We start from the raw sequence: 24,812 nt of genomic DNA on the forward strand, positions 1-24,812 counted from the left end.
TTGTAAATATTCGAAACTATTTAATTCTATAAAAAAATTTTCATTTACTCAACATCACATAACTTTCATCATATATTTACTGGAACCTATTGAAAATGAATTTGATGAATAGATTGCTACATTGGCTAAAGGTATTTATAAGTTATCATATATTGATCAATATTGTAAAAATAAAAAAAAACAGTTTTTCAGTTTTATAAATTGTTTACTAAATTTTTCTCTTCATTATTATTTATCCATTGTAATACTTTAACATATTTCACATAGTATTTACTATACCTAAACATAATATAAATCGATAAAAGAAATAACGTAATTGATTTTCTATCTATCATTAATCACTATATACATATACATGAATGTTATAAGTATTCATGTTCTAAGCATATTTCTCTTAATTGATTTATACACATGATGGAATAAAATTAAGTCATCAATGAATTAAAATATAAGTTTTATTCTTCATTATAATGTAACCAGGGAAATCATTAATCACTAAGCAAATAAATATGAATAATTACCATTGTTTTTTTGTTGTTTTTCTTTTGTTACAGAACTATATTTTAAACTAACGATAAAAGAAAAAAATAATCATAACTTATCATCATATTCATCAATCGAAGTCGTTTTAATTACTTTTTTTTTTAAAAATATTAATTTCATTATGGTTTATAACAAGAAAGAAAAAACAGAGAAGAAAACTATGCTTGTTACTATGTGGTATCAAATTGTGTTTTTTTTAAAAATCATTAATTTGTGTCATTTTTTTTAAGAAAATTGATTTTCATTGGAAAAAATAATCATATGATCAAGTGTTTTATTGAGTTATTCTATACTATACAATTCATTGTAATAATGGTATTTGTTAAGTACTTATTGGTAATACAAATGTATGTAAATGTAATGTTTTTTTAACACTTCAATTGAATATAAATCTTATGATTTATATTAAATCTATAAGAAAGTTGTTTGACAATTAAGAAAAAAATGGTTATTTTATTTTGTTACGTATTAGCAAAACTATTTATTATCAAACTCCGCCTTTTGCCCCTCCAGGGGCTACCGCCAGTCATAGACCCGGATAAACGAGGAAGGTTGGGTATGGGGTTAGCGACCCCATCCCGTAGAAAACTAATCAGATTATTTATTATCAAGTTTTGAAAGAATTTCTGTAAGACATTTATTAAGATTTATTCAAACAGACAACTTTGTAAATCTGTTATTTAATAATGTTATCCTGTTCGAATAAAATATCATTCAAGTATTTCACTGATATTCTAAACTCAATAGGCTTATAGATAGAACTTCAAAATTAATGCGAGGAATCCTAGTCCAGACGTATTTTCATAGTACCACATTAATTATAAACATTAGGTAAATAAACGTTTTCTCCAACAACAACGAAAAACAGAACAGTAGATTTCACTCACTGCCTTACAGGTAGAAAGTAAACTAATTTCATATACAACGCCATTTTATGTTATTGTATCTTGGTGTCGTTAAAATGTTTCAAAAATCACTTCAATGATGAAATGTTTAGTTAAGTCTAACAAGTCACAATGATTTTTTTATATTTTTAAACCTACTTATTAGTCACTACGTTTAAATCTGACTGTCCATTTTTAACATAATCTTCAATATTACCGGCCACTTCATGCAGAATAATCTCTTTAACAATAGAGTTATGAATGGATATATGATTTCTTGGATAATGCACTTCAAGACGGTAATACAGGCTATTTCTAATCTTCGACCTCATATTTACTTTCAATTCTTTATTATAATAAAAAAAATCATACTTCTTTACGGTTGCATGTGCTTTTTCAAATTTCTTGTAATAAATCAAGACAATTAGAAATAATGCTTTCTAGTTATTGATGAAAAATTGTATACTGATCATTTAGTTCAGCAGCCAGTTGAATATTTGTATTATAATGACCACTAAAGCTTATCTTTTAAGGATACAGAAAATAAGTTCTTACTAGTGAAGGTTATTCGTAGTTTAGCAGCGTTAAATGTCCTTTTAATCGTTGTTGTTAAACGATTTTTAATTATGTCTGATGTTCGATCACCTTTAGATTCCAGACTTATATAAAGGCTTCTCTTTGGGACTGAATAACTAGGATTCCTATTGACGCTACTTCTATTCATATTCTTCTCTATGAATCGGTCTGGGTAGCCATTTTTCATCAAAGTTTTCTTGAGGAACTCGAGTTCTTCGAATGAATTAACGGAAAGCATAATCTTGGTTATTAGTGTTCACATTTCCTCACGGAATTAGTACTTTAACAAAACATTTTCATATATATATACGATTGTACAGCTTGATAATAAATTCGTTGAAAAGAGATCCCTTCGCTGAACTTCGTGTTTTTAAACTTAATCTAGAGTATATTTCTCTTTTTTTTTACCTTAACCAATATACATAAAGTATGAAGCTAAGTGGATTTTCGTTAAAATTGAGAATAATCTTTATTGTCCGTTTATTTCAGCTGGAAAATCAATAAAAAAGAATTTCCAAATGTATCTGTAGTTGTTGTGAATACCTGTTGTTGATAAGTTTCAAAACTGGAACAAAACGGCTATTTACTGTAAAGCTTTTCCTAGGCTTGTTAGATAGAACATATCAATATCGAATTACTCATATATATATATATGCAAGTAGCAATCTGTATAAATTTTCATTCTTTATTTTGAGCATTTATCTTGCATCTTAGCTTAGTAAGATAGTAATCAATCAAAGTGCCAACGTAGCTGCTCATTTAAAATCTTGCTAATATCATTCAATCAAAAATTTTATACAACTTGAGGATCTCAATTTAATGAAATGATTTTCAAATGATCTTATCTATGAATGTATTTATCTAATATCGTAGTTTACAGCCTAATACATTTAATTATTAATAAAATGCATTACCATTGCCTCGTCGAGTAATTTTTCACCATAGCACTTCTTTCGAGCTCCCAAACTCTGATCAGTATATACAAAGCGATTAGCTGTGCTTTCCTGGAGCATGGGTTTTACATCATAGAAACAAGATTCAAAGAATTTTGAAGATGACATTTTAAAACCCATCATTATTTTAACTTAGTGACTTACTGTGTATTAATTCCAATAAAACTGATTTATCTAAAAGTGGTTTTCTTATTTTGTGTTTCCTCAGTTTACAAATCAACGACAAAAATTTCTTCCTTATTGTATGACTTCTTATTTGAACAACACTCTCAATTAATAATGAAATTTCCTTATGCATAAATATTTGATTACTTTCAATAACTTTTTCATCACAGACAGAAACATTGAAGTTGAATTGTCAACCACTAATCTTCAATAACAGTATTTACCTTGTTCCTTAAAAGTCCTGTGCTCAAACATATGTAATACTGAGGATTCATACTACGCCAGAGTTCTCAGTTAAAACGAAACAGATCTGGTTATTAAGAATTCATTGTCGACTATTTTAACCTATGACCAACTCTATCATCAAGTAAACTCATTTTCATAAAACAATAGTTCAAACAGTATTTTATTTTATGCTTGATTTTTACTTGAAACCAACTTCAGTACTTATTTTGATCTCAAACTGTTTCATTTCCACAAACATTCCAACAATCACTTAGATAAATACAAAGCCATTGAATAAGCGCCTCCATTGAAAATTTTGCAATGTATGAACTGTGATACTAGTAATTAACTGCTTTGAGCAGTATGAAACATGTAAAATGCTCATACAGAATTTAGCTGTAAATATTCTCCGAATTCAGCAAGTTTATGACATAGCTAATGATTATTCTCATTTCGTTAATTATATATTTCTCATTCTAGACATCACTTATCTTTACTACTCATGAAAACTCATCAAAATTGTTAGAACCTGTCACGAAGCTAGTCACTATATAGCTTATGATTCTAACATAATATGTATAGATAAAGTTTACTTGAATCCTACAGAAAACATTAAGCACTATTAATCTAGTGTTTCCTAGTCGAATTACACTTTACGGAGAACCTTTGGAGGATGTGAAAACCTTTACATATCTGGGAAGCATCATCGATGAACACAGTGCATCTGATGCAGATGTGACGGCGAGGATCGGCAAAGCAAAATTAGCATATCTAGAATTGAAGAACATCTTGAACACAAAACAAGTGTTTGTCAATCAACGCCAAAATTAGAATTTTTAATACAAATATCAAAACAGTTCTACTGTATGGGGCGGAGACGTGGAGAACTACGAAAGCCATCATCCAGAAGATACAGGTGTTTATTAACAGTTGTCTACGCAAGATACTTCGGATCCATTGGCCAGACACCATCAGCAACAACCTACTGTGGGAGACAACAAACCAGATTTCAGTGGAGGAGGAAATCAGGAAGAAGCACTGGGAGTGATTAGGACATACATTGAGGAAATCATCCAACTGCGTCACAGGACAAGCCCTCACATGGAATCCTGAAAGCCAAAGGAGAAGAGGAAGACCAAAGAACACATTACGCCGAGAAATAGAGACAGACATGAGAAGAAGGAAGAGCAGTTGGATACAACTAGAAAGGAAGGCCGAGGACAGAGTGGGTTTGAGAATGCTGGTCGGCGGCCTATGCTCCACTGGGAGTAACAGGCATAAGTAAGTAAGCAAGTAAGTAATCTATTGTTTCATACTACTTAAAGATTCATTGGCAATGAACATCCTAAATGTCAAACAGAATAGAACAAAGAAAATGTAATTATCATGTAGTTTATTGTAATTTCAGTTATTAACTCTAACCAATAGATCCATTTAATAAAATGTGGTAAATCAAAAATTTATAGAGAAAAAAATGCATTTTACTATTTTTTAAAAGAAAATTAAAATAACAGATTTCCTTTCAACTCCATAACGATTGAAAGTATTGACAAATAAAGTTATATAGATCAAATACAACTACAATCAGTTACTTGAACAGATTACTAGTCTACATAAGATTTGCTTAGTACAATAGGTAATACTTTTTAACCATTAAAGTAAATTGATTTAGTTGAATGTATATTTGAAGTGTTCCAAAAAGAAGGAAATGAATGAATAGCTAACATTAGAAAATTAAAACAATTAATTAACTCAATAACATATGTAATAAACATTGATAAATAATATGTAGCTACTAAAGAGTAATGTAATTAGTTATGTAAATGTAACTATAACATACCGAAGTTTATGAAAGTATGGGTCCTTATTCAGAAGAGTTTAAAAAGACAAGTTTGTTTGAAGAATCAAGTTCAATGAATATATTCTATTCACTTTAATTATAGTTCAATTATTAAAGGTTATTTAAGTTGTCTTGCTACAAACATGTAAATAGGACCAATGTCATTTATTCGAGGACCTCTTATAAAATCTGTCTGTAATAATATTAAAGATTTATGCCAGGCATTATTATTATTATTATATTCACCATCTGGATTGTAGGAACTATTCAATTTCTGTAATAATTCTATTGAATGATTAGAATATCTAGATGGTGAAGTTGAAATGATAGGTTGTTTTTGAATCAATTCATTAGAATGTTCTTCATAAATATTTGAAGTAACACCAGTAAGTTTAGTTCTAGACAATGATCTACTAACTGGCATAAATGATTGTTTTTTAATATTGTTGTTGTAATGGATATTACCTTCATATATAGAATTATTGATATTAGAAGCAGTATTCATAGTTGTCCCATAAATTAGACAACATTGTAATCCAATAGATACTTTTGGATGTTTTAATTCTTCTCTTAATAAAAATTCTTTATCTTTTAAAGCTTTCTGTAATAATACATAAAGCATTTTAGCATCTTGTGATAATTTACATTTATAAACTTCATAGATTCGACACTTGGCTTTATCAAATTCTGTACATAATATAAAAGTATATGGTTTACTTTCAGAAATATATATAAATTTAATATGTTTATATAATATAAATCTTCTTGGTGGATTTGTACCACATTGTTTCGACTTTTCAAAACGTATTTGATCTTGTAAACAATATAAATTACAATGTGCTAAACGTTTTTTCAAACTACTTTCAATGAGATATTCTGCTTTATCTTGTGTTAATTCATCATTTAAATTTACTTCTTTACGTTTTAATATACAAACATGACACATATAATAAACAGATTGTTTTGTTTTTTTATCTAATTTTAATTGATTTAAAGAATAAGTACTAAATCCACCATGTTCATAAATATGAGGTAGACTAAGACTTTTACTACGAATATCTGACATATTAGATGAATACCTCTGTTAATTTTGTTTTAAATGTTTCAATTGACAATTTGAACAATTTAAAAACTTGCTTAATTCTATCTGTATATAATTAAAGTGATAGAATTAATTAAAATGATATACGTTAGTCCATATGTCTATTGTGAATTTGTATTATTTTTTTTTGGTATTATGGGACAATAAAATTGTAGTAATGTCCAACAAAATAGTTTATTTAAAAAATTTGATTGGATTCTTATTCTATATTCGATACATTCAAATTGTGCACACATATTTCAATGAAAATTAAAACAAAACCAAAAAAAAATAAAACAAACATTGAAAGACCGATTGTTTGTTCTATTGTTCAATCTTCATTAAATTGTTCAATTTTTTTTTAAACAAATTTAAAACTGAGAATATATTGCACATATAGAAGATCTTTTCAAAAGAGAAAAAAAGACAACATATCATAGATCTTTTTTTGGTAATCATTATGCAATGGTATTAAAATGAGTTCAATGCAATGAAATTTGATACATTTATTTGAAAATTATAAAGTTTTACATAATTTAGAACATCCTAGATTTTTTAACACCCTTTTTTTGTTTTTTTCTCGTTTTTTTGTGTTTTTTTTTTGGTTGTATCTTTTTCGAATAAATAGATCATAATCAATAAAGAAAAGTGTTCACGCTTATGGTGAAGTGTATTATCAAATGGAGATGATATTCTTATCGGTTAAATATAATTTCACTTTGATAAAAATAAATATCAAATTGTTTTATTCATTTTGGTTATTTGGTTTAAAATTTTTTTCTGGTTAGCGTTTTTTTAGTGATTTAGTTTTTCTACGGGATGGATTCGCTAACCCCATACCCGACCCTACTACTTTACCCAGGCTTGAGACCGGCATTAACTCTAGAAGAGCTACAGGCGGATGAATAACAAGTGGAAAGAACTGGAAAGGATTGCTCAGGCCAGAGTTTGATGGAGAGTGCTGGTGTATGGCCTATGCTTCTCTACGAGGGGTAACAGGCGTAAGTATTTGGCTCAATCAAAAATTAAATTAGTTAATAGTTAGTAGACTGTTTTCTGTTTATAACAAATGAATCAGTCAGTATCTTTTTTTCTAGATATTCAACACAATATAATAAAGAATATATTTAGTTGAGATCATGAATCAATTGAAGCTAGACCACCATGGGAAACCTGAAAGGCTGTTTCGTCCTACTGTATGGTTCCTCAGCAGTGCGCATCCCCGACCCCGCCTTGTGAGATTCGAAGCCAGGACCTATCGGGTTCGCGCGCGAGCGCCTAACCAATAGGTCACTAAGCTGACATCCAATGGTGTTAATGTGTAACTTCAACCGACATTAATTATCAGAATGATGTTTTGTGGAGATTTTAGTAGTTTTAATAATTAAAGTCATGAGTCAATTTAAGCTAGACCATAATGAAAAATCTGGAAGTATTGGACAGCCGTTTTGTTCTAGTATGAAACTTCTCAGCAATGAACATCCACGATCCCACTCACAGGATTCGAACCCAGTGATATAATTAAATTATAACTATTATGTCTGGAAATATATTCTTCATTGACTTTCATTGAAAAGATGAGGAAGTGTACTATTTAATACAATTTAAAGAAAGAATTGTAATATGCAACATTTTTGATCCGTCCATAATGGTTAATGAATGAAGTTACAGACGTGTGATGAGTAAGGTAAGAAATGCACAACAATATGCTTACATAAATAAAGTAAAACTTGATAAGCAAATAATTGACGGGATGAAAATGTAGCTTGAGGAGAATGGATAAGTTGGCTTGTCCAGAAGCTAGATAAAGCTATGTGGGCTCGATCGGACGTGTGCCCACAACTTTCCAATTGAAAATAATATTATGGTAGTGCTCATGCAGATGAAGATGAAGAGGTTGCCTACGTAGTCCAATGTGTAATATTTCTAGCATTGGGAATACTTTATTTTGTTAGTGATGTTATGGTCATTTTATGATGTCACCTCTAGGTTTGGTTAGGGTTGATTAAAGTGATTTGCTTATTTATATTCTACATCTGTTGCAAACGGCCTCAATAATCGTATTCCCATTTCCGATGTGTTCTTTATATATGTTATAATGATCAGTTTATTGGTTTTCAGTCTTGATCGCCTTATGGTTGATGAGTTTGATTTATGTTTTTTTAATGAAGTTGTTTGAATAGCCTTTCTTTATCACTCCGTACTGTAAGTATGCCACATTGTTTCTTCGCTCATCTGACTAAACTTTGTAGGTAGATAATTTTGTTACTTTTTGAGCTGTTTTTACTTTGGTTGGATGGATTCGGATATATCTGAGTCTCCAGTTTTCTTGCATTGACTCTGGCAATCAACATACCCAAGAATGATGGTTTATAAGTTTCATGTCGTCGAAGACTCTGTCGATCAAATTAACGGTATTAACCAGCCAGTCCTATTGGATGGTGATAACGAATGTGTCGTCGCCATTACACCGCAAATACAATAGATATTTAGGCTTAGTAGTAATCAAAGACAGTCCACCTTAACAACTGATGATAAGGGTTTGAAAGTTGTCAGTTCAAGAATGGACATCTGATTAACGTTCATTTTCTTCAATGCATGTTTCAAGCCACCGCACTCTCTCAATTTTCTTTATTGTACCTTGTAATGTGATACCTTATAAACATTTTATATACTTGCCTTAGTAAGTTGCCAAATTTATGCACAAAGCTGGTGTTAAAACAAACACAAAAGACAACTTGTTGAAATATTCAGATGGCAGGAGTAAATAAGTAGATCAGATATTCTAGCAGGTTGATATTTATGCGAGAATAAAATTTACACGTTGTGGTATGATGTTTATTGTAAGGACGTTTATTAGTACTATGTTAACTAGTCACGTACAACATAAATTATTACCGATCACATTTTTCGAATTTGATTTATTTGGGTTTCATTGAAATTCCAACATTAATTCTAGCGGTACTTGTTCGAGATTTGATATATTTATTAATAGTTTCTATCGTATTTATTAAGTACAGAAATAAAGAGAGTATTTGGTTTCAATTCATAATTCCCTATCTAAATTTCATGATTGGTATTCATTCCACGCTATTTTATCTGTTCGTACACATTATTCGTCGACCATTTTTCATAATGCTGAATTTTCTAGTTTAACACTTAAAACTGCAATATATTTGTGCTCTTCAATACAAAGCAATAACGGTCACTTTGACCTATTTAACTACGCTCAGATCAACTACTGTCATCACATACAACTATCTTAGTCATTGAAATCTAATTGTCTTCACAAGTTTCATTTCTCACCCAGATGAATTAGCAGAAGTGAATTTTAAGGTAGTCTCATCCAAATACTAATTTCTGTAAAATCTTCAATGTTTCACATTGTAGGGGATGTTAGATCTACAAAGCTCACTTGGTAAATACCTTATTTTTGTAATTTTATTTTCAAATTTCGAATTTCTTTGTTTTCGCACCAAAAGCGCTCTTCTCACCTTCACGTAGTATTTCCCAGTTGGGAGAATCTTAAACGCTATTGGTCCGTTGTGTCTTTCAGTATGCTATTTTATAAAGCTTCCCAAGAACAGTTTTATGTTGTCTGTATACGTTTATTTATGCCAGTTGAATCCCTTGTGCTACTGCCTGCTTGCGGAATATATTTATTCCCTATTTGGACATCGACTTCTCTCTCTAGTTAGCGAAGCTGGGACGCATCAAAATAGCTAGCTTATTGATCTTTGGTTATAAGTCTTTGTTCCGTCCGCAGACTCAGTGAACTCGTAATCGCTTCAACATAGCACATATTATTAAGGAATTTAACGTAATTTAGGTAATATTTTGCCTATTGCTGGTGGTTGGATAAACAAATATGGAATAGGTGATCAAGTCAATGTCCAATAATTTTTTTAATTATCAATAATGTTATTGAATTCCTGTTCAAATGTTATTTTCCTGAATTTCATGCTTATTTCTTAGTAATAGAAGTAGCAGTAGTCCTTAATTATAAACCTCATCTCCTGCCTCCATACAGTTAATAAAAGTGTTAAAAGAATAAATATTTAAGATTATCACTGTATATATAATAGATTAAATGATGGCCGGTAGTAAAGCTTTCCACTGGTTTGTGCTAAAAATTAATCTAGTTCAAAGGTTTCTAAAGCCAGTCTACATATGTATAGAGTTTATTCAACACCTTGAATGGCTTGAAATATTACTCATTGAACTGGAGCTGGTTATCTGAAATTCAACTTGGTAGATAATAACACTCAAAAAGTGGAATATAAATCATCAATAAAAATAAGCTACCATCAAACATGATAATGACGATTCAACTGCAGTTTATAAATATCTCTCGTTATTCTAATTAGTTCTTCAAATGTTATTAAAACAATCAATAGGCAACACTGATAACGTTGTCTAGTATGACAGATTTGACAAATATAACAGAACTTAAAAGCTATTACATATGACCAACGAAATAGTTTGTGTGTTGTTTTTTTTTAAGATATATGTTTCATAACTAGGACTACAACGAACACAAGTCTTTTAAATAGACTATAGTGATATCTTAATTATTGTTATTATTATTATCAATGGAATGCCAAAATTGAAATTTTAACAGAAATAAAAACTGTTTTACTACTTATTTCAGTTAGCTAACAGATGTGAAGACAAATTCTAGTGAAATTAATTCAATAATAGATGTATGTGATAAAATATTGTAGATTAAGAATAGTATACTAGTTAGTAGAGTACGAGAAAAATTTATGTATCATCTAAATTGTCAAAAAATTCTCTCGAACAGTGGCTAAGTGGATAACGTGACGGCATTTGGAGTGAATGATATGGTGCTCGAGTCGTGGATTAAACATCAATTCTTGGATGTAGCTATTTGCAGACAATAAGTCCCGAATTGGATGAAACGCGCATTCTTGATTCTATGACTAACCATTATCCATCTCTATCTTTTAATCCTTATGGATTAATGGAAATATTGAAGCAATCAGCGGAGGGTTCATGTATGCCAAATAAGAGACTGATCATTTGCAGTCGTAATCATCAATAGGAAGACTTAAATAATCGATACAAATAAAGTATTAAGTGTAATTCAGTAAACTACTAAAACATCTTAAGTGATCATTAATTCACTTGATTATAAATACTTTGCTATCCGTAATGAGTAATTGTTCATTTCTGTCAGTTTACTGAATTCACAAGTTTAAACGTTTTCCGGCTAACAAATGCAAAACAAGTTATGCAGAAGTATTACGATCTTAGAAAATTTATTGAGAATAGATCATAGTTCGGACTAAATTACTGATTTCTTTTATAACATAAAATGCTAAATTTTTTTTTAGCTCTATTTAATATTTGCTAATTCAGAGATGACTGTATCATTACTGTAAGTAAAAGGAAACCTCCTAACAATTTGATAATCATTCGATCTTACATCATAATCTTCACGTATAATCAGGAGTTGATATTAAATAGAATTTCAAACAACAAGCGGAAACAAAAGTTTTGATAGTATAAAATGAATTGATTTTCACTATCAGTATGAAACTTATTTGATTGATGAAAACCTTCTTGATAAAAATGATCCTGTTATTCTTGAGGTCATTGATGAAGTGAGCTTAAGGAATAACTTTAGTTTCTATATATTCTTCAGTTTGATTCCATTATCTTCCAGAGAACCTAAAACTTTTCTTCATTATTGTTTACCTGATTCACCTATTTACTTTGTTTATCTTCAAGTCTATCAATAGGAAACCGAGTTGACAAAAATTTAGTATAAACTACATAACTAGAATAAATCTTACTATTACATCGTTTAAAATCATTAACCAAGTACTTTTCTTTTCTACTCTACTCGAATGTCCCGCTTTTGATGTGATATTGATTGATTATATCGAGTAGATTAAAAATAAGTAGACGGACGAAACGCGCATCCTGGATTCCACTGCTAGTCACTATCCATCTTTGCTTACAATGATTGTGAATTAAGGCTATATCGAGGCAATACGCACAGTATGAACATATGCCAATTAGAGACTGACCAGTTGCAGTCCTAAACATCAATGTGAAGATTCAAACAAACAATACTCAGGAGTAGAATTCACTTACAAATTTCAGGTGTTAATTATCATGTTTATTAATCACCGACTTCATTCTGTGTAGTAATCAATTAAGTTATGGATGGTATTTTAAACATTTCGATTAATTTTCTTTTATTATATTTTTGATGGTGACACATTTTGTTACTAAGGTATTTGAACAAAAAAACACCAAAAAATTTTGAATAATCGTTCAACATAAATTTAATGTTCAATTATTTATATATAATTATAGATCAATAATAAGTTCCTGTGCTCCTTAATCAATCTACTCCATTAAAAATAACTGGTTGTCATAACTTTCAACCTTATTTTTACCTGTTATTGGCAACAGAAATGAAGCATACATATTTATTAATGATTTGTTTTTAATGCTCCTTTCCACGTTGTGTTATTAAAATATTAATAAAAGATACTGGAAATAACTTATTTTGACCTATGATTAAAGTTATTTATAAATTTTGGTAGACATAATGATGAATCAAAATAGAATGTTCATGACTAAAGACTGATGTCGTTTTCAGAAATCCTATAAGTTTGTAAAATTAAAACACAGGCATATGTATTTCGACTCAGTATAGAAGTAAATACAGCTTAGTTTATCTATCGTTCGTTTGGGGTGGCGATCAGACTCCAGAGTAATAAATTCAGCAACTAACACATGATGATGAACGGAAAATTAGTTCATGTAAGAAAATAATATCGGTACCACATTCTAATATCCCACAAAACCTTATTATAGTATAAAGAAAGTCTAATAATGGTTAATAATTGACTAATGTATAAATAGTTTGTGTCTTGATTATATTAAAATAAGATAGATTTTACAGTAAATTCAGTTTCAGTTACCTCTGTTTTTTATTATATAATCTATTTCGAAACATGAACTTAACAGATATTTGCTATAGAGCTTCAAAGAGTAATATAGCACCTTGAGTTTAAAACTAACGTGGCTGATCGCTGACACTGTTAACTTTGATAAACTTTCATCGATTGGTTGTATAACAAACCAAATGATCTGTTCATACATTAGCTTTTAAAATATAAACCCTTTATAAGTAGTATTGATTATCGAGTAAACAGATATCCTATATCCTATAACAACTTATTGAATAACAATACACATGAATATATTTTAATAAGGAAAGTAAACTTAACATTGAATAGCAAAAGAACAAACAAACGTAATGTAATTAGTTTTCATTGTTGAACTGAATTATTATTTTCATTGTTTATTGATGTTTTCATATTGATACTTATAATTGTACAGCATACATATAAACTGGACCACGTTCATTTATTTGTGGTCCAAAGACTGGATGAACTTGTAGATATGTTATATTATCATCACAAATTTTATATGGATATGTCATACTTTTGTCAATTTTAATTCTTGGTAATTTGTTAGGTTTTTGTGATTTAGTTCCATTATATATTTCTTTCATATTGGGTAAATTATTTGCAGATTCATCGGTAACTTCTTTAAATGGAGTTTGTGTTGAGTTTACTTGCAATGGTATTGAAGTTACACGTTGCATAGTTGATTTTTCTATCTTTTTGTTTTCATTTCCATTTAATTTTATATCTTTTGGAGAAGTAAGCTTAAATTCACTTGACTTCGTAACTCTCCATGAACCAACTGCTTCATCACATGTTTTCTTCGAATATTCACTATAATCGCCAATCAGTGAATTAGGTCTTAACAGTGAATTACGAACTGATTCAACGGACATAGCTCGATTCTTGTTATTTAAATAAAAGTTTTGCTTATTGTTATCATTACAAATAATCGGCAGTTTTTGAGATAAACGAAATGAATCTGATTGTGTAGCTTTATCTATCAGATTGCATATTCGATTAATATCATTTGGTGATTTACAACGAAAGAATTCATAAGTACGTTTATCATCGCAATGATTTGCGACACATAATGCTAATGCTTGTGGTTTTGAACGAAATGTTGAACAACGCTTTATGTCTTCATAACGTAACTCTGAATGAAATGCACGTCGACCCATAGATTTCAGTCGTTCAAATCTCATTGAATCGTCAAACATATATAGCTTGCAGTGAGTATTTTTAGAACTATAATATTTATCCAATAGTGCCTGTATTCTGTCTCTTGTAAACTCCTCATCTTTTTTTAACTCGATTTGTTTCAAAATATAGATATCACATTCAAGGAATACGTGATTTCCAATATCTTTAATCGGTGGATGTCGATGTTCAAATGAAATATCACGATCTAAACTATCGCCCCAGGAATCTGATACACTCTTGTCAGATGTAATACGTGATTCAGATTGTGTTCGACGTCCTGACATTTGTATAATTAAAATTTCTATAGTATCTCTTCATAAAACAATGTATATGAACACATATTTTTGTTTTAAGTACATTAAAATATATACAAATGCGGGTCAGAAGACATGTAATGCAAAAACATACTGTAATTCCATTTAACTGATTTATTGATTCAAATTATTTTTGTTTACATGAGATGTAGAAGGTTAGTTGAGGACACAACTTATGTAACAACATTTTTGCATCCATTTATGTGCTTCATTGATATTTACCAGCAGACAGTTTAACAAATATTTACTAACATCGAATTCATCTGCTATTAAAATTGAAATTACCATTGGATTGATATCTGTAAATTATGTTGTTAATGTCTGTGGACTGACTTAAAATAATTATTTTCTATTTACTTGTCACTTAGATAAGAGACAAATTGTCTGGAACAAAAAGGGTGAATTCATCTAGGAATCTTCAATTGGAGGTGACTTTAATTTTAATATGAAAATAATGACAGCTAAAATATTAGAAAAATGGTCCGGAAATAAAATTTGTACGGTTGTCTAGTGCCGGCTGTGTCAACACTTGATAAAACTGGTTTTAGAGAAGTAGGTCAACAAATAAACACTTAGGTAGATATTTGAGTTTGAAAGCTTAAAATGTAAGTCATCTTTGGATGGGTTTATTTCACTCTTATAAGTTATGGTTTCTTGATGCATTTCATATATATATATATATATATATATACTCTGTTGGTTAGCTTTAAGACCTCGTCGACTGTTACAAAATCTCAGCAACTATCTAAATCAGTGTGTAATGGCGTTTAGATCGGAAGAAGAATAGAGGCAACAAAAACAAGTCTCAGTATTACTGCATGAAGTTGCTGACTGTTAATTCGACAAGCTCTGCAAGGTGCAGACCTTGAAATTATGGTCCGTGTGATAATTTGAATTTACGGTTGAAGTAAAGAAGTGGCGTGACGCCAAATCGGTTTTAGTTAGATTGACTTACTTATTCAGTCCTACCAATATATTTATAACATATTTTATAATTTTTGTCCCAATATGAATAAAAAATTTGCCTTACAGTCCCCCCAAATTGTTTATTGTCATGATTTTATGTCCGGCTTTTATCACGTGATTTATTCACTTATCGAAATACTACTTATTCAATTTTAGCACTGTGCCAAAACAATGACGTTTGACCGGTATGAGCAGCCTAGTGTCCTTATTGGTTCTTTATCCGCCTAACCCTTCCAATTGAGTCCAAAACACCAATTACAGCTTCAGCTATGCGAATCATTTATTTCAAGCATACTCGAGTTATATACAAGACAGACAGACCACTTCACATCATAAAATAGAAAATAATATTTGTACAAGTTCAAATCGAAATGTGTCTGTGAATGTGGGAGACAATAATCAATAAACTGAATATAATTTAGGGACAGCGAATCGTATAATAATAATAATCCATAGGTGAAATGCAGCTTATAATAAGAAGAATATATATAGATCAAATCTAATCACTAAATAGTTATATAATAAGGATATATATAGAATAATAGTCCATTAATCGGTCCCGCAAGTTACCCGTACTTTCATCTTCACTAGGATATAACATATATCCTTTAACTAATTCATAATACTTGATGAATTACGAATCCTTTTAATATCTGACCTGATAAATATGTACAATATACTCTTTTTCATCACTTGATTTTAAACGACCTACAAACTGACCTGCAAACATTAGACAAACCTATAATCTAAGTATTTATTCAATTTCTATTCTTATAAATTTTGTAGAACAAATCATACAAGCAAATAATTTTATTTTCATTTGGATCATCACAGTTTACTTTAATTTTTAATAATATCTAGAGGCTAAGCGTTCGCACGCGAGACCGCTAGGTCACGGGTTCGAATCTCGCGAGGCAGGATCATGGATGCGCACTGCTGAGAAGTCTCACAATAGGACGAAACGGCCGTTCAATGTTTCAAGGTTTTCCATGGTGGTCTAACTTAAATTGACTCATGATCTCAACTATTAAAATTACTGCAATATCCACAAAAACCCCTTCTGATAATTATATACCTATATAAAAATATTAAACCAATCAAGGTAGTATATAAGTCAATGTTAACAATAGAACAGATTAAATAGAAACACAATAAATAAAAAGTACAAATTGATGTGACGTGTAATATCAGGTGCACTAGTTGGGATAAGAGTGATAAATGAGTGAGTCGATTTTCTACAATAAGAAACAGGTTAGATCGGGAAATATAGACAAAGCAGTAGCATTCACTGAAAACCATTGCGTTGAACTATACACTCGTATTTATAGTTGCATGTATATGGTATGTATATGTTTATGTCCATACTAGAAGAGAATTATACGATTGAAAAATATAGAAATTAATAATAAGTGGAATCGTTTGATAAGTTTTGTCTTACCATAGAAGAGATAAGGGTGTTACAAATTTCTTATGAATACAAAGACTCAGTTGATTGGCTCGAATTTACACAGTTTCTGTCATATGTGAAACATGAAATCCAACCCTATAAGGAAAGGTAGATTGCATATAATAAATTACTCTGAATGATTAAGTCCTGCTATTGTTCAAGTATGATAGATCGGACCTCTGTATTGTTTCCATCACATCTTTTCTCACACATGAAGAAAAACACTCACTAATCAGTTAACTCAGATGTCCATTTGTATGTCCGATGCGAATTTCTTCACAATAGTGGTTATCATTGTAGATAAGTGAGGATGTGGCAAACCAGGTAAAATTGTCTTGCAGTTGAAGAACCACCAAAGGTCAGGTAGGAAACGTTGGACAGAAGTTAATAACAGGAAATTTTTTCACCACTGGTTTAGTTTATCCCATGGTAAATCTCTGTTGAACATTATTTTCAGGAGGAGAGGTTTCTTACTAATCGTCGATACCACTATACTCTGGATTAATGTATACATACATTTGTTCAGAAAACCTTGACGGTAGCCCATTATTTCTGTCCTTTACATATTACATTCCCCATTTTTAACCTAATCAAACCCTTAATTCTATGTGCCTTTGTAACTATTTTGATATTAGATATTATTATTTGGCTTAAATTTTTCAGTCCCAAATGTTCCTAAATATTTCTTTTCCTTTGTTAAGTCATTTCATAATTCTTTTCTAGTTTCCGATGGTATATTAAACCAGATAAATCTAGCTTAGACATGTTCAATTTCCCATCATAGTAAGCGATCATTTATATGTTGAATTATCTAATCACATAATTCACATACCATAGTTTTCCGTTAGAACCGTAATCAGTGTATATTATATTGAATTGTTAAATCTTATTTTATTCTTTATTCGTTTACCTATACATGGATTTTAATAAACCTTAGTACACTATCATGATATGACCTAAGAAAAATTTCATGAAATAAATATTTCAACTGTAGTGAACGAAAAGACAGGAGGGGACAACCGAAAGTATTTCAATTCAACATTACAGAATATCTTGGTAAATTCTATGACTTTGTTGTTCCTTCGTTTCCAAACCAATCATTCTCTGTTCTCTTTCTCTTTTCTTCGATTTTCTTAAACTTATATCGCCAGACATTTCACTTTCGATTGATGACACATACTATTTATATCTGTCGACACCAGTAGCAAATACCACAATTGTATTTGACATTTTGATATACAACTCATCAACAAAAATCAGTTTACAACCAGTCCACTGATTTCGAATCACTTGGTTGATTTCTCTTCAAATATCAAAATTCGGTGATGAAATCACTTGTTATCATGTCTAACGCTCGTTTTCTTTTTCATGTTGTCGGCTTTTTATCTTACTTCCATATGGCTTATTTAAGCTTTGGCCTATCCATATTTGAATGACCTCTTTTTGGCAAACATGACATTGAAGGACTAGTAGGATGACAGATATTCTGCATTTGAATAGCATAAAGTGGTCCGATTGATTGTTTCTTACCTTGATATGCAAGTATTTATGCATTTGTAGCATCTGGGTAATGTTTCAAACATTCTAATAGACAAATCAGTTCAAATATTGTTAGTTGTTTTGTATTCGATAGCTTAATAAAAATGTCTTCATTGATTTTGTGTTTACTACATCTGGTTAATAGTAGTACTAATGTATCATATATGTATAAACAGTCAAGTAGTCGGTTTATCCATGATTCTATTGTGTACAGTCGTATATCAAACCCACATGGGTTATTCTAGCTTCCGGACAGACTGAATTATTCATTCTTTCCAAGTCACATTTTGACCTTGTTATTTATTCACCTATTAAACTTGACTGTTTTTATATCAGCTCATGTGTGTTAACTGCTCAGCCTATTTATTACATGTCTTACTTTTGCCTGACCATATATACTGAGTCACTCTTTATCAAATCGAGTTGTCTCACTCCCCTTCTCAGCGTCGCCTTGTTTTGCTTAGCTTTCTCGCTTCTTATTCTGAATATCTGTCTGGATAAATGAATTTTTGAAATAAATCTTACTAACGCAACCTGCATTTGGCTTACTATTATCGCAGTCACACACGGGGTTAGCCGAAGTAATTGATAGTGTTAAGTGGAAGATCTATGTACATAGCATATTTGCACGTTCATCCGAATCGAATTCAGATAGCTGACTACTATTCTCAAAAAACATGTAGAAAACAACCGTAGTATATCAAACGTTGATTATTGCCTATTGACAACGGATGACTTCAGAAAAATGTACTATTGCATCGAGAAAAATTCAAAATATTTCCTGCGCTCAACTATTATAAATTCGCTAATGGTAATTCGGATCTCAAACACACGACTGTTGACCATTTTCTTCATACTGATATAGAAGACAATCTAAACAAGCGACATGGTAGTTAATAATAAACATACGTTCTATTAATCTGGATTCTGGATAATCTAGTCAGACGGAGCAAATTATTTTAAATTATGGAGACTGTCTCCGAACACTTTGTTAGCCTCGACCGAAAACTAACGTCCCGAAAGAACTGGGAAGTTAGTTAAATAACACCACAGATGAGGTCTGTGTACTCAAGGTGTGATTTGATACAGAGTATTGTTATTACCCCTCAAATGCCCTGGTACGGCCGAGAATGGATAGATTCCGCTCTCCCTCTCGAAATGCTCTCACATGGCCACGCGTATACAGCCTCTGCCAGGGAAGTCCTACTCACTGCCTTCTCGTGGAAGGGGTGTTGTTTACGAACTTGAGAAGACGAAAAGCGAATGCCCGGCTCTTGAACCGGGTTGGTGGACACGGTGCACATGGGCTCCAGTGTCCTGAGGGAACAAATGGCGTATGAACCAATCGTTGGTCACCGGCTACCTTAGGACTGCATCTCCTTACGATGTTCCACTGCCTTGTGAATCACATCTGTAGGTCAGAGGCTCCGGTTGTGATCCCCTAAGAAAACCGCGTGCTACGGTTTTGGCACCCGGGCAATATCACAGACCTCACACAAATCAAATGAGATTTGTGTGGCGCATATATATCTGGTGCCCTTTGTACCAATTATTATGTAATTAAATAAATAAGTAAATGGTTATTACTGATCGTAATGAGCTTTGAGGAGTTTGAAAACCATACATTTTATCGTGAGTTTTTATCAGTGATCTTGTTTGAGAGATGTAAAAACAAGAATTGTACTTATTTCAATGATTTAATGCAAGGTCATAATATACGGTATTTAATTGTTCGTTCAGAGATTTCTGCAAACTAACTGAATATTTGATAAGTTTAAAGTTTCAAATGTCAAACGAACCACTTTGAACAAACATTGTAAGCAAAGATCGATAGTGGCTAGTAGTGGAATCCACGACGTCCGTTTCGTCCTATTTAGGACTCGTCAGCTGGACGTACCTGCATCTTGGAGTTGATGTTCATTCTGGGGCTCGAACCCAGCACCTATCGCTTCAAACGCCATCGCGTTATCCACTCAGCTACTGAGTCCTGATAGTCACCTGTTTGTGCAATGGGGTGAAGTTTATATTCACTTGGTGTTGTTTACTTGCATCTTTCCATTGATGTTTCTTATTGACATATGTGCATACTGTGCGTATTGCCTCGATATAGCCTTGATTCACAATCACTATAAGCAAAGATGGATAGTGGCTAGCAGTAAAATCCACGACGCGCGTTTCGTCCTATTTGGGTTCGAGTCTCAGAGAGAACATCAACTCTGAGATGCAGATACACCCAGCTGACGAGTCCAAATAGGACAAAACGCGCGTCGTGTATTCCACTGCTGGCCACTATCCATCTTTGCTTATAATGTTGTATACACTTACTTTGTTCATTATTAATTAACTTTATACGTAGATTGGTGCCATGTTGACATACAATTTGTTATAAATCATATGTGCTTTATATTAATATAACAAATGGATTAAAGTTAGCATGTACAGAAAATGAATTCTAAGAATACGAAGAATATTTATCTACCGAATGCTCAAATTGAATTCTTACATCACTTTTTTAATTCATAGACGCCCTTTTAACCTCTTATGTTAAATGATAGTAACGACCAACACAAACACATTTAACGAAGTAGGTCTGCGTTTTGACACTGATCTTAGTAATCTAATTATGTTGCTTAGTAATCACAACAACAGGTTGTCATATGAATCTATTCTTAATAGTGGTATAGTTTTGGTTACTTCGAATTTGTACTGCATCAGGAAATATTTTGTAAACGTTTCACATCTTATTCCGTGGAAAATTTTGATTCTGTTCTTTTGTATCTTAAATGGACAGAATTAACACTCACAACTCTAAGAAAAAGCAAAACCCTTACAATTATCTAGATTTACAGCGTTTGTCTAACGATTCTTGTGATTAATCAGCTCAATATTCGCCTTTTTCCACTATCAAACTTATTTTCATTTTCTACTACTTAAGAATAGTAGAGTTCTATATAAACATGTCACTAACTTCTGGCTGATATGAGTAAATTAAACTTGAATCTTCAGATGCAATACCACCTTCTCACATATCATAGTTTAACAGTTAACGATTGCTGTAGTAAAAACGTCAGTTGACAAATTTTAGTAACCAGTGCTAATTAAATTTGACAATTCTGAGTACACGGCTGAATATAGTTGCATATATATGATTGTTATTTACTTTTGAAACTAAGTACAAGTTGTGGATGAAAACCTTTCTCAAACGGAATTATCGTTCATCAGTTACATACTATGCTCTGTGCAACAATATGTCCTGTACAAAGTCCACAATTTTATTCAATCTACGAAATTTAAATGTTATGACTATTGGACGTCTACTGGAGAAAAATAATTCTGCGTCCTGATACAAATATATGGTTTCTCGTGTTAACGTTTGACCAAGCTTTGATCAAGGAATTATTTTTAGTGATCCATTTGCTTTTTACGCTAATTTTCGTTGCATCGAACTTCTAGGACAGACTTAAGTGATCTAGTTTTTTTCTTTCGATAACACGTTGCAGTTCTGATGAATAAGGGAGGCCTTTATAACTTCAGATTACTACACTGACCCTTGATTTTCACTGGCTGTTTTCTCCATCAGTTTGTTATTTTGTTTAATGCTCCCAATATCATTGTTATTATCATATAAATCGAATTTTTGTACCACATTCTTCATTTCAGGAAAGAAAGAGGCTCTTTGATCAAAATATTTTTTCTTATGTCTCTTATTGCAACACAGTGGGGATATTACGGTTAATTTGCTTTTGTTACTTAGCTGAATAAACAAGTGGTGGGAGGGGGAGAACGAAAGTTTAGTCCAGTCTGAACCGATTATGAGTATCACATAACATACTTAATTGATAGTTATTGTAACGAAATTGATCATTTTACCAAATAGATTAATTACGATGAGTACTAGGTTAGTTTTCTAATACAGGCACTAATTAAACTGGATTATGTTTAGATAACCTTAAGTTTGGCGACTCAAACTTGGTTATATATATATATATATAATACGTTCAGGCTCATTTTAGTGATGCGCCTCTTACATAATGGTCATTTTTAATGTGATTATTATTTAGTGATCCGAAAAGATGTTGAAAATTCAGTACTACTAGTTGTCATGAGACATAAGCGATAGTTGGCCAACTACATAAATTTGGGTTATGAGTTATCAATTGGTTTTGCTAAATTAACTATTAACCAAGTTACTCTGATAATCAATAACTGAGTGAACAATTATTGACTTTTGTTTCCATGTAAAAGATATTTATTAAGTTAGTCAGCACACAAGCAAAATGATAATCAAATGTTTGTATTACTCTAAAATAATTTAAGGTACAAAAAAGAATGAGTAAATGGGAAGAGATTATTATGAATACCAGTTAAAAGGCAATACATTTTAAGATAAATTTTATTTAGATTTGTTCAGAATGTAAGATTCAAAAAGAATAAAGTAACAGTGTCATAATCAGTAATCATGTTTCATTGACTTACCAAAAGAATTTCATAAATTGAATGTTTATAGTTTGATAATATCTATGTAGATATTTCCCTTTTATTCATTTGGTGATTCATACAAAGGTCCTTCATAAGTTTGAAGTTTTTCTATACCTGATTGACAAAACAAGTACTTTGAACCATATTCAGATTCAACTACATCACCGCATGTTGAAGTAAGAAATGTTAAATCATTATCAAACATTGCAATTAATTCATCTTTATGAGCATAAATATTTTCATTATCTAATCTATATAAATTTTTTAAACTTTGACGTCTTGAATTTACTGGTGTTGCATCATTATTATCTTGATGGTTAGATTGATTATGTTTCATTTTATTTTTTGACTGGTAACCGATTAAAGGATGAAAATTGTCATTAGCTGGAGGTGAAATCATTCCTTTTGGTGAACTATATGAATTTTTTTTTCGATTTCTATTATTATTTGATTCATTTTCACCATAACCATTTACTTCATGTTCATTTGGCATATCACTAACTGAAACCGATGTTATATTATTATAAGTATGTGATGGGGAAAATGGTGAAGTATTATGAAATACTTCAGCACGATCTACCGCTTCAGTTACAGGTGATCCAGTATCACGTAAAAATCCACTTTGATAACTTAATGATTCATTATTTAAATTTGTACTACTTTCAAATAATTCAGCAGCTGATATTTCATTATTCATATCAATAGTTGATCTTGATGTATTTTGACTTTTATATAATCTATGATCTGAATTATTTTTAGCTGAACTAACTAAACGTGTTAATTTTTCTAAATCAGATGGATCATCACAACAATAACTTTCATATGTTTTTTTATTTGTTTCCGAATCATGTTTACATATCACGAATACACCTGGTTTACTTGTAAAAACAAAGAAATTTTTTATATCTTTATATTCAGCATATTTTCTTGTTGAATGAGGAATAATTGATGATGATTTACTAAATTTCAATCTATCTTGTAAACAGCTAATAGTAATATTTGTATGACCTTTAGCCAAATGTTTTTTTATAATTTGATCAGCTAAAAAACGTGAAAATGATTCATTATCAGCTATTTCAGTAACACCGAGTTTTTTTCCACGACATTGAAAAAATATATCTTTTTCATTTGAAGAATCCACACTACTTGACCGTTTGCCTCGTTTCATTTGTCTTTGTTATTACAATACAACGTTACAAGAGTTAATCTTCTTGAAGATTTGTTGAGTGATCAATTTCTTTTTGATACACCAGTAATCACCAGTAGTTTGTTAAATAAAACGATGATAAAAGTACTAGTTTGGTAGTTTAGTAAAAGTGACTACTAAATGAAGATTATCAATAAAAATAATACTTACACATACAGATACAATCGAACATTAGTAAGACTCAATTAAATTCTTAAAAGCAAGGTACATACATATGTATGTTTGATGTTTTGTATGTGTATGTAAGTAGATGAGCATGTGACATATAGTATTTCTTGCTTCATTACTATAATATTTGTTATCGATTGAATTTTACACCCACATCTATAGTTCTAGTACTGTTATATTTCATGTTTTAAATAAGTATGATAAGTGGTTACCGTAACTACATCTCATAATATACATATTCGCATACCTCAAATAAGTAGAATATATATTTT

The 24,812-nt window shown here is 30.9% G+C and overlaps 3 protein-coding genes and 1 non-coding gene across 4 annotated transcripts; all 4 read right to left on the bottom strand.

Annotated features, from left to right (window-relative positions):
* Window positions 1-5,304: 5,304 nt before the first annotated feature.
* On the bottom strand, window positions 5,305-6,252 carry Smp_162840 (hypothetical protein; the record flags this gene model as incomplete). Its single annotated transcript, XM_018790964.1, has 2 exons — window positions 5,305-5,873; window positions 5,967-6,252. 2 exons carry the CDS (start codon window positions 6,250-6,252, stop codon window positions 5,305-5,307), a joined length of 855 nt encoding a protein of 284 aa, XP_018645816.1.
* A 7,384-nt stretch (window positions 6,253-13,636) lies between these two features.
* Window positions 13,637-14,704, bottom strand: Smp_075380 (hypothetical protein; the record flags this gene model as incomplete). The annotated part of the gene is made up of 1 exon (XM_018790966.1): window positions 13,637-14,704. One exon carries the CDS (start codon window positions 14,702-14,704, stop codon window positions 13,637-13,639), a length of 1,068 nt encoding a protein of 355 aa, XP_018645817.1.
* A 5,897-nt stretch (window positions 14,705-20,601) lies between these two features.
* Smp_tRNA_00685_Gln_TTG.1.1 lies at window positions 20,602-20,668 on the bottom strand. The gene has a single exon. It is a non-coding gene (tRNA).
* A 2,312-nt stretch (window positions 20,669-22,980) lies between these two features.
* Smp_075370 (hypothetical protein) lies at window positions 22,981-24,490 on the bottom strand. Its single transcript, XM_018790967.1, has one exon. The coding sequence runs from the start codon at window positions 24,331-24,333 to the stop codon at window positions 23,224-23,226; it is 1,110 nt and encodes a 369-aa protein (XP_018645818.1). The 5' UTR covers window positions 24,334-24,490; the 3' UTR covers window positions 22,981-23,223.
* Window positions 24,491-24,812: the final 322 nt, after the last annotated feature.

The sequence above is a fragment of the Schistosoma mansoni genome, assembly GCF_000237925.1.
Source record: "Schistosoma mansoni, WGS project CABG00000000 data, chromosome W unplaced supercontig 0185, strain Puerto Rico, whole genome shotgun sequence".
Lineage (NCBI taxonomy): Eukaryota > Metazoa > Platyhelminthes > Trematoda > Strigeidida > Schistosomatidae > Schistosoma > Schistosoma mansoni.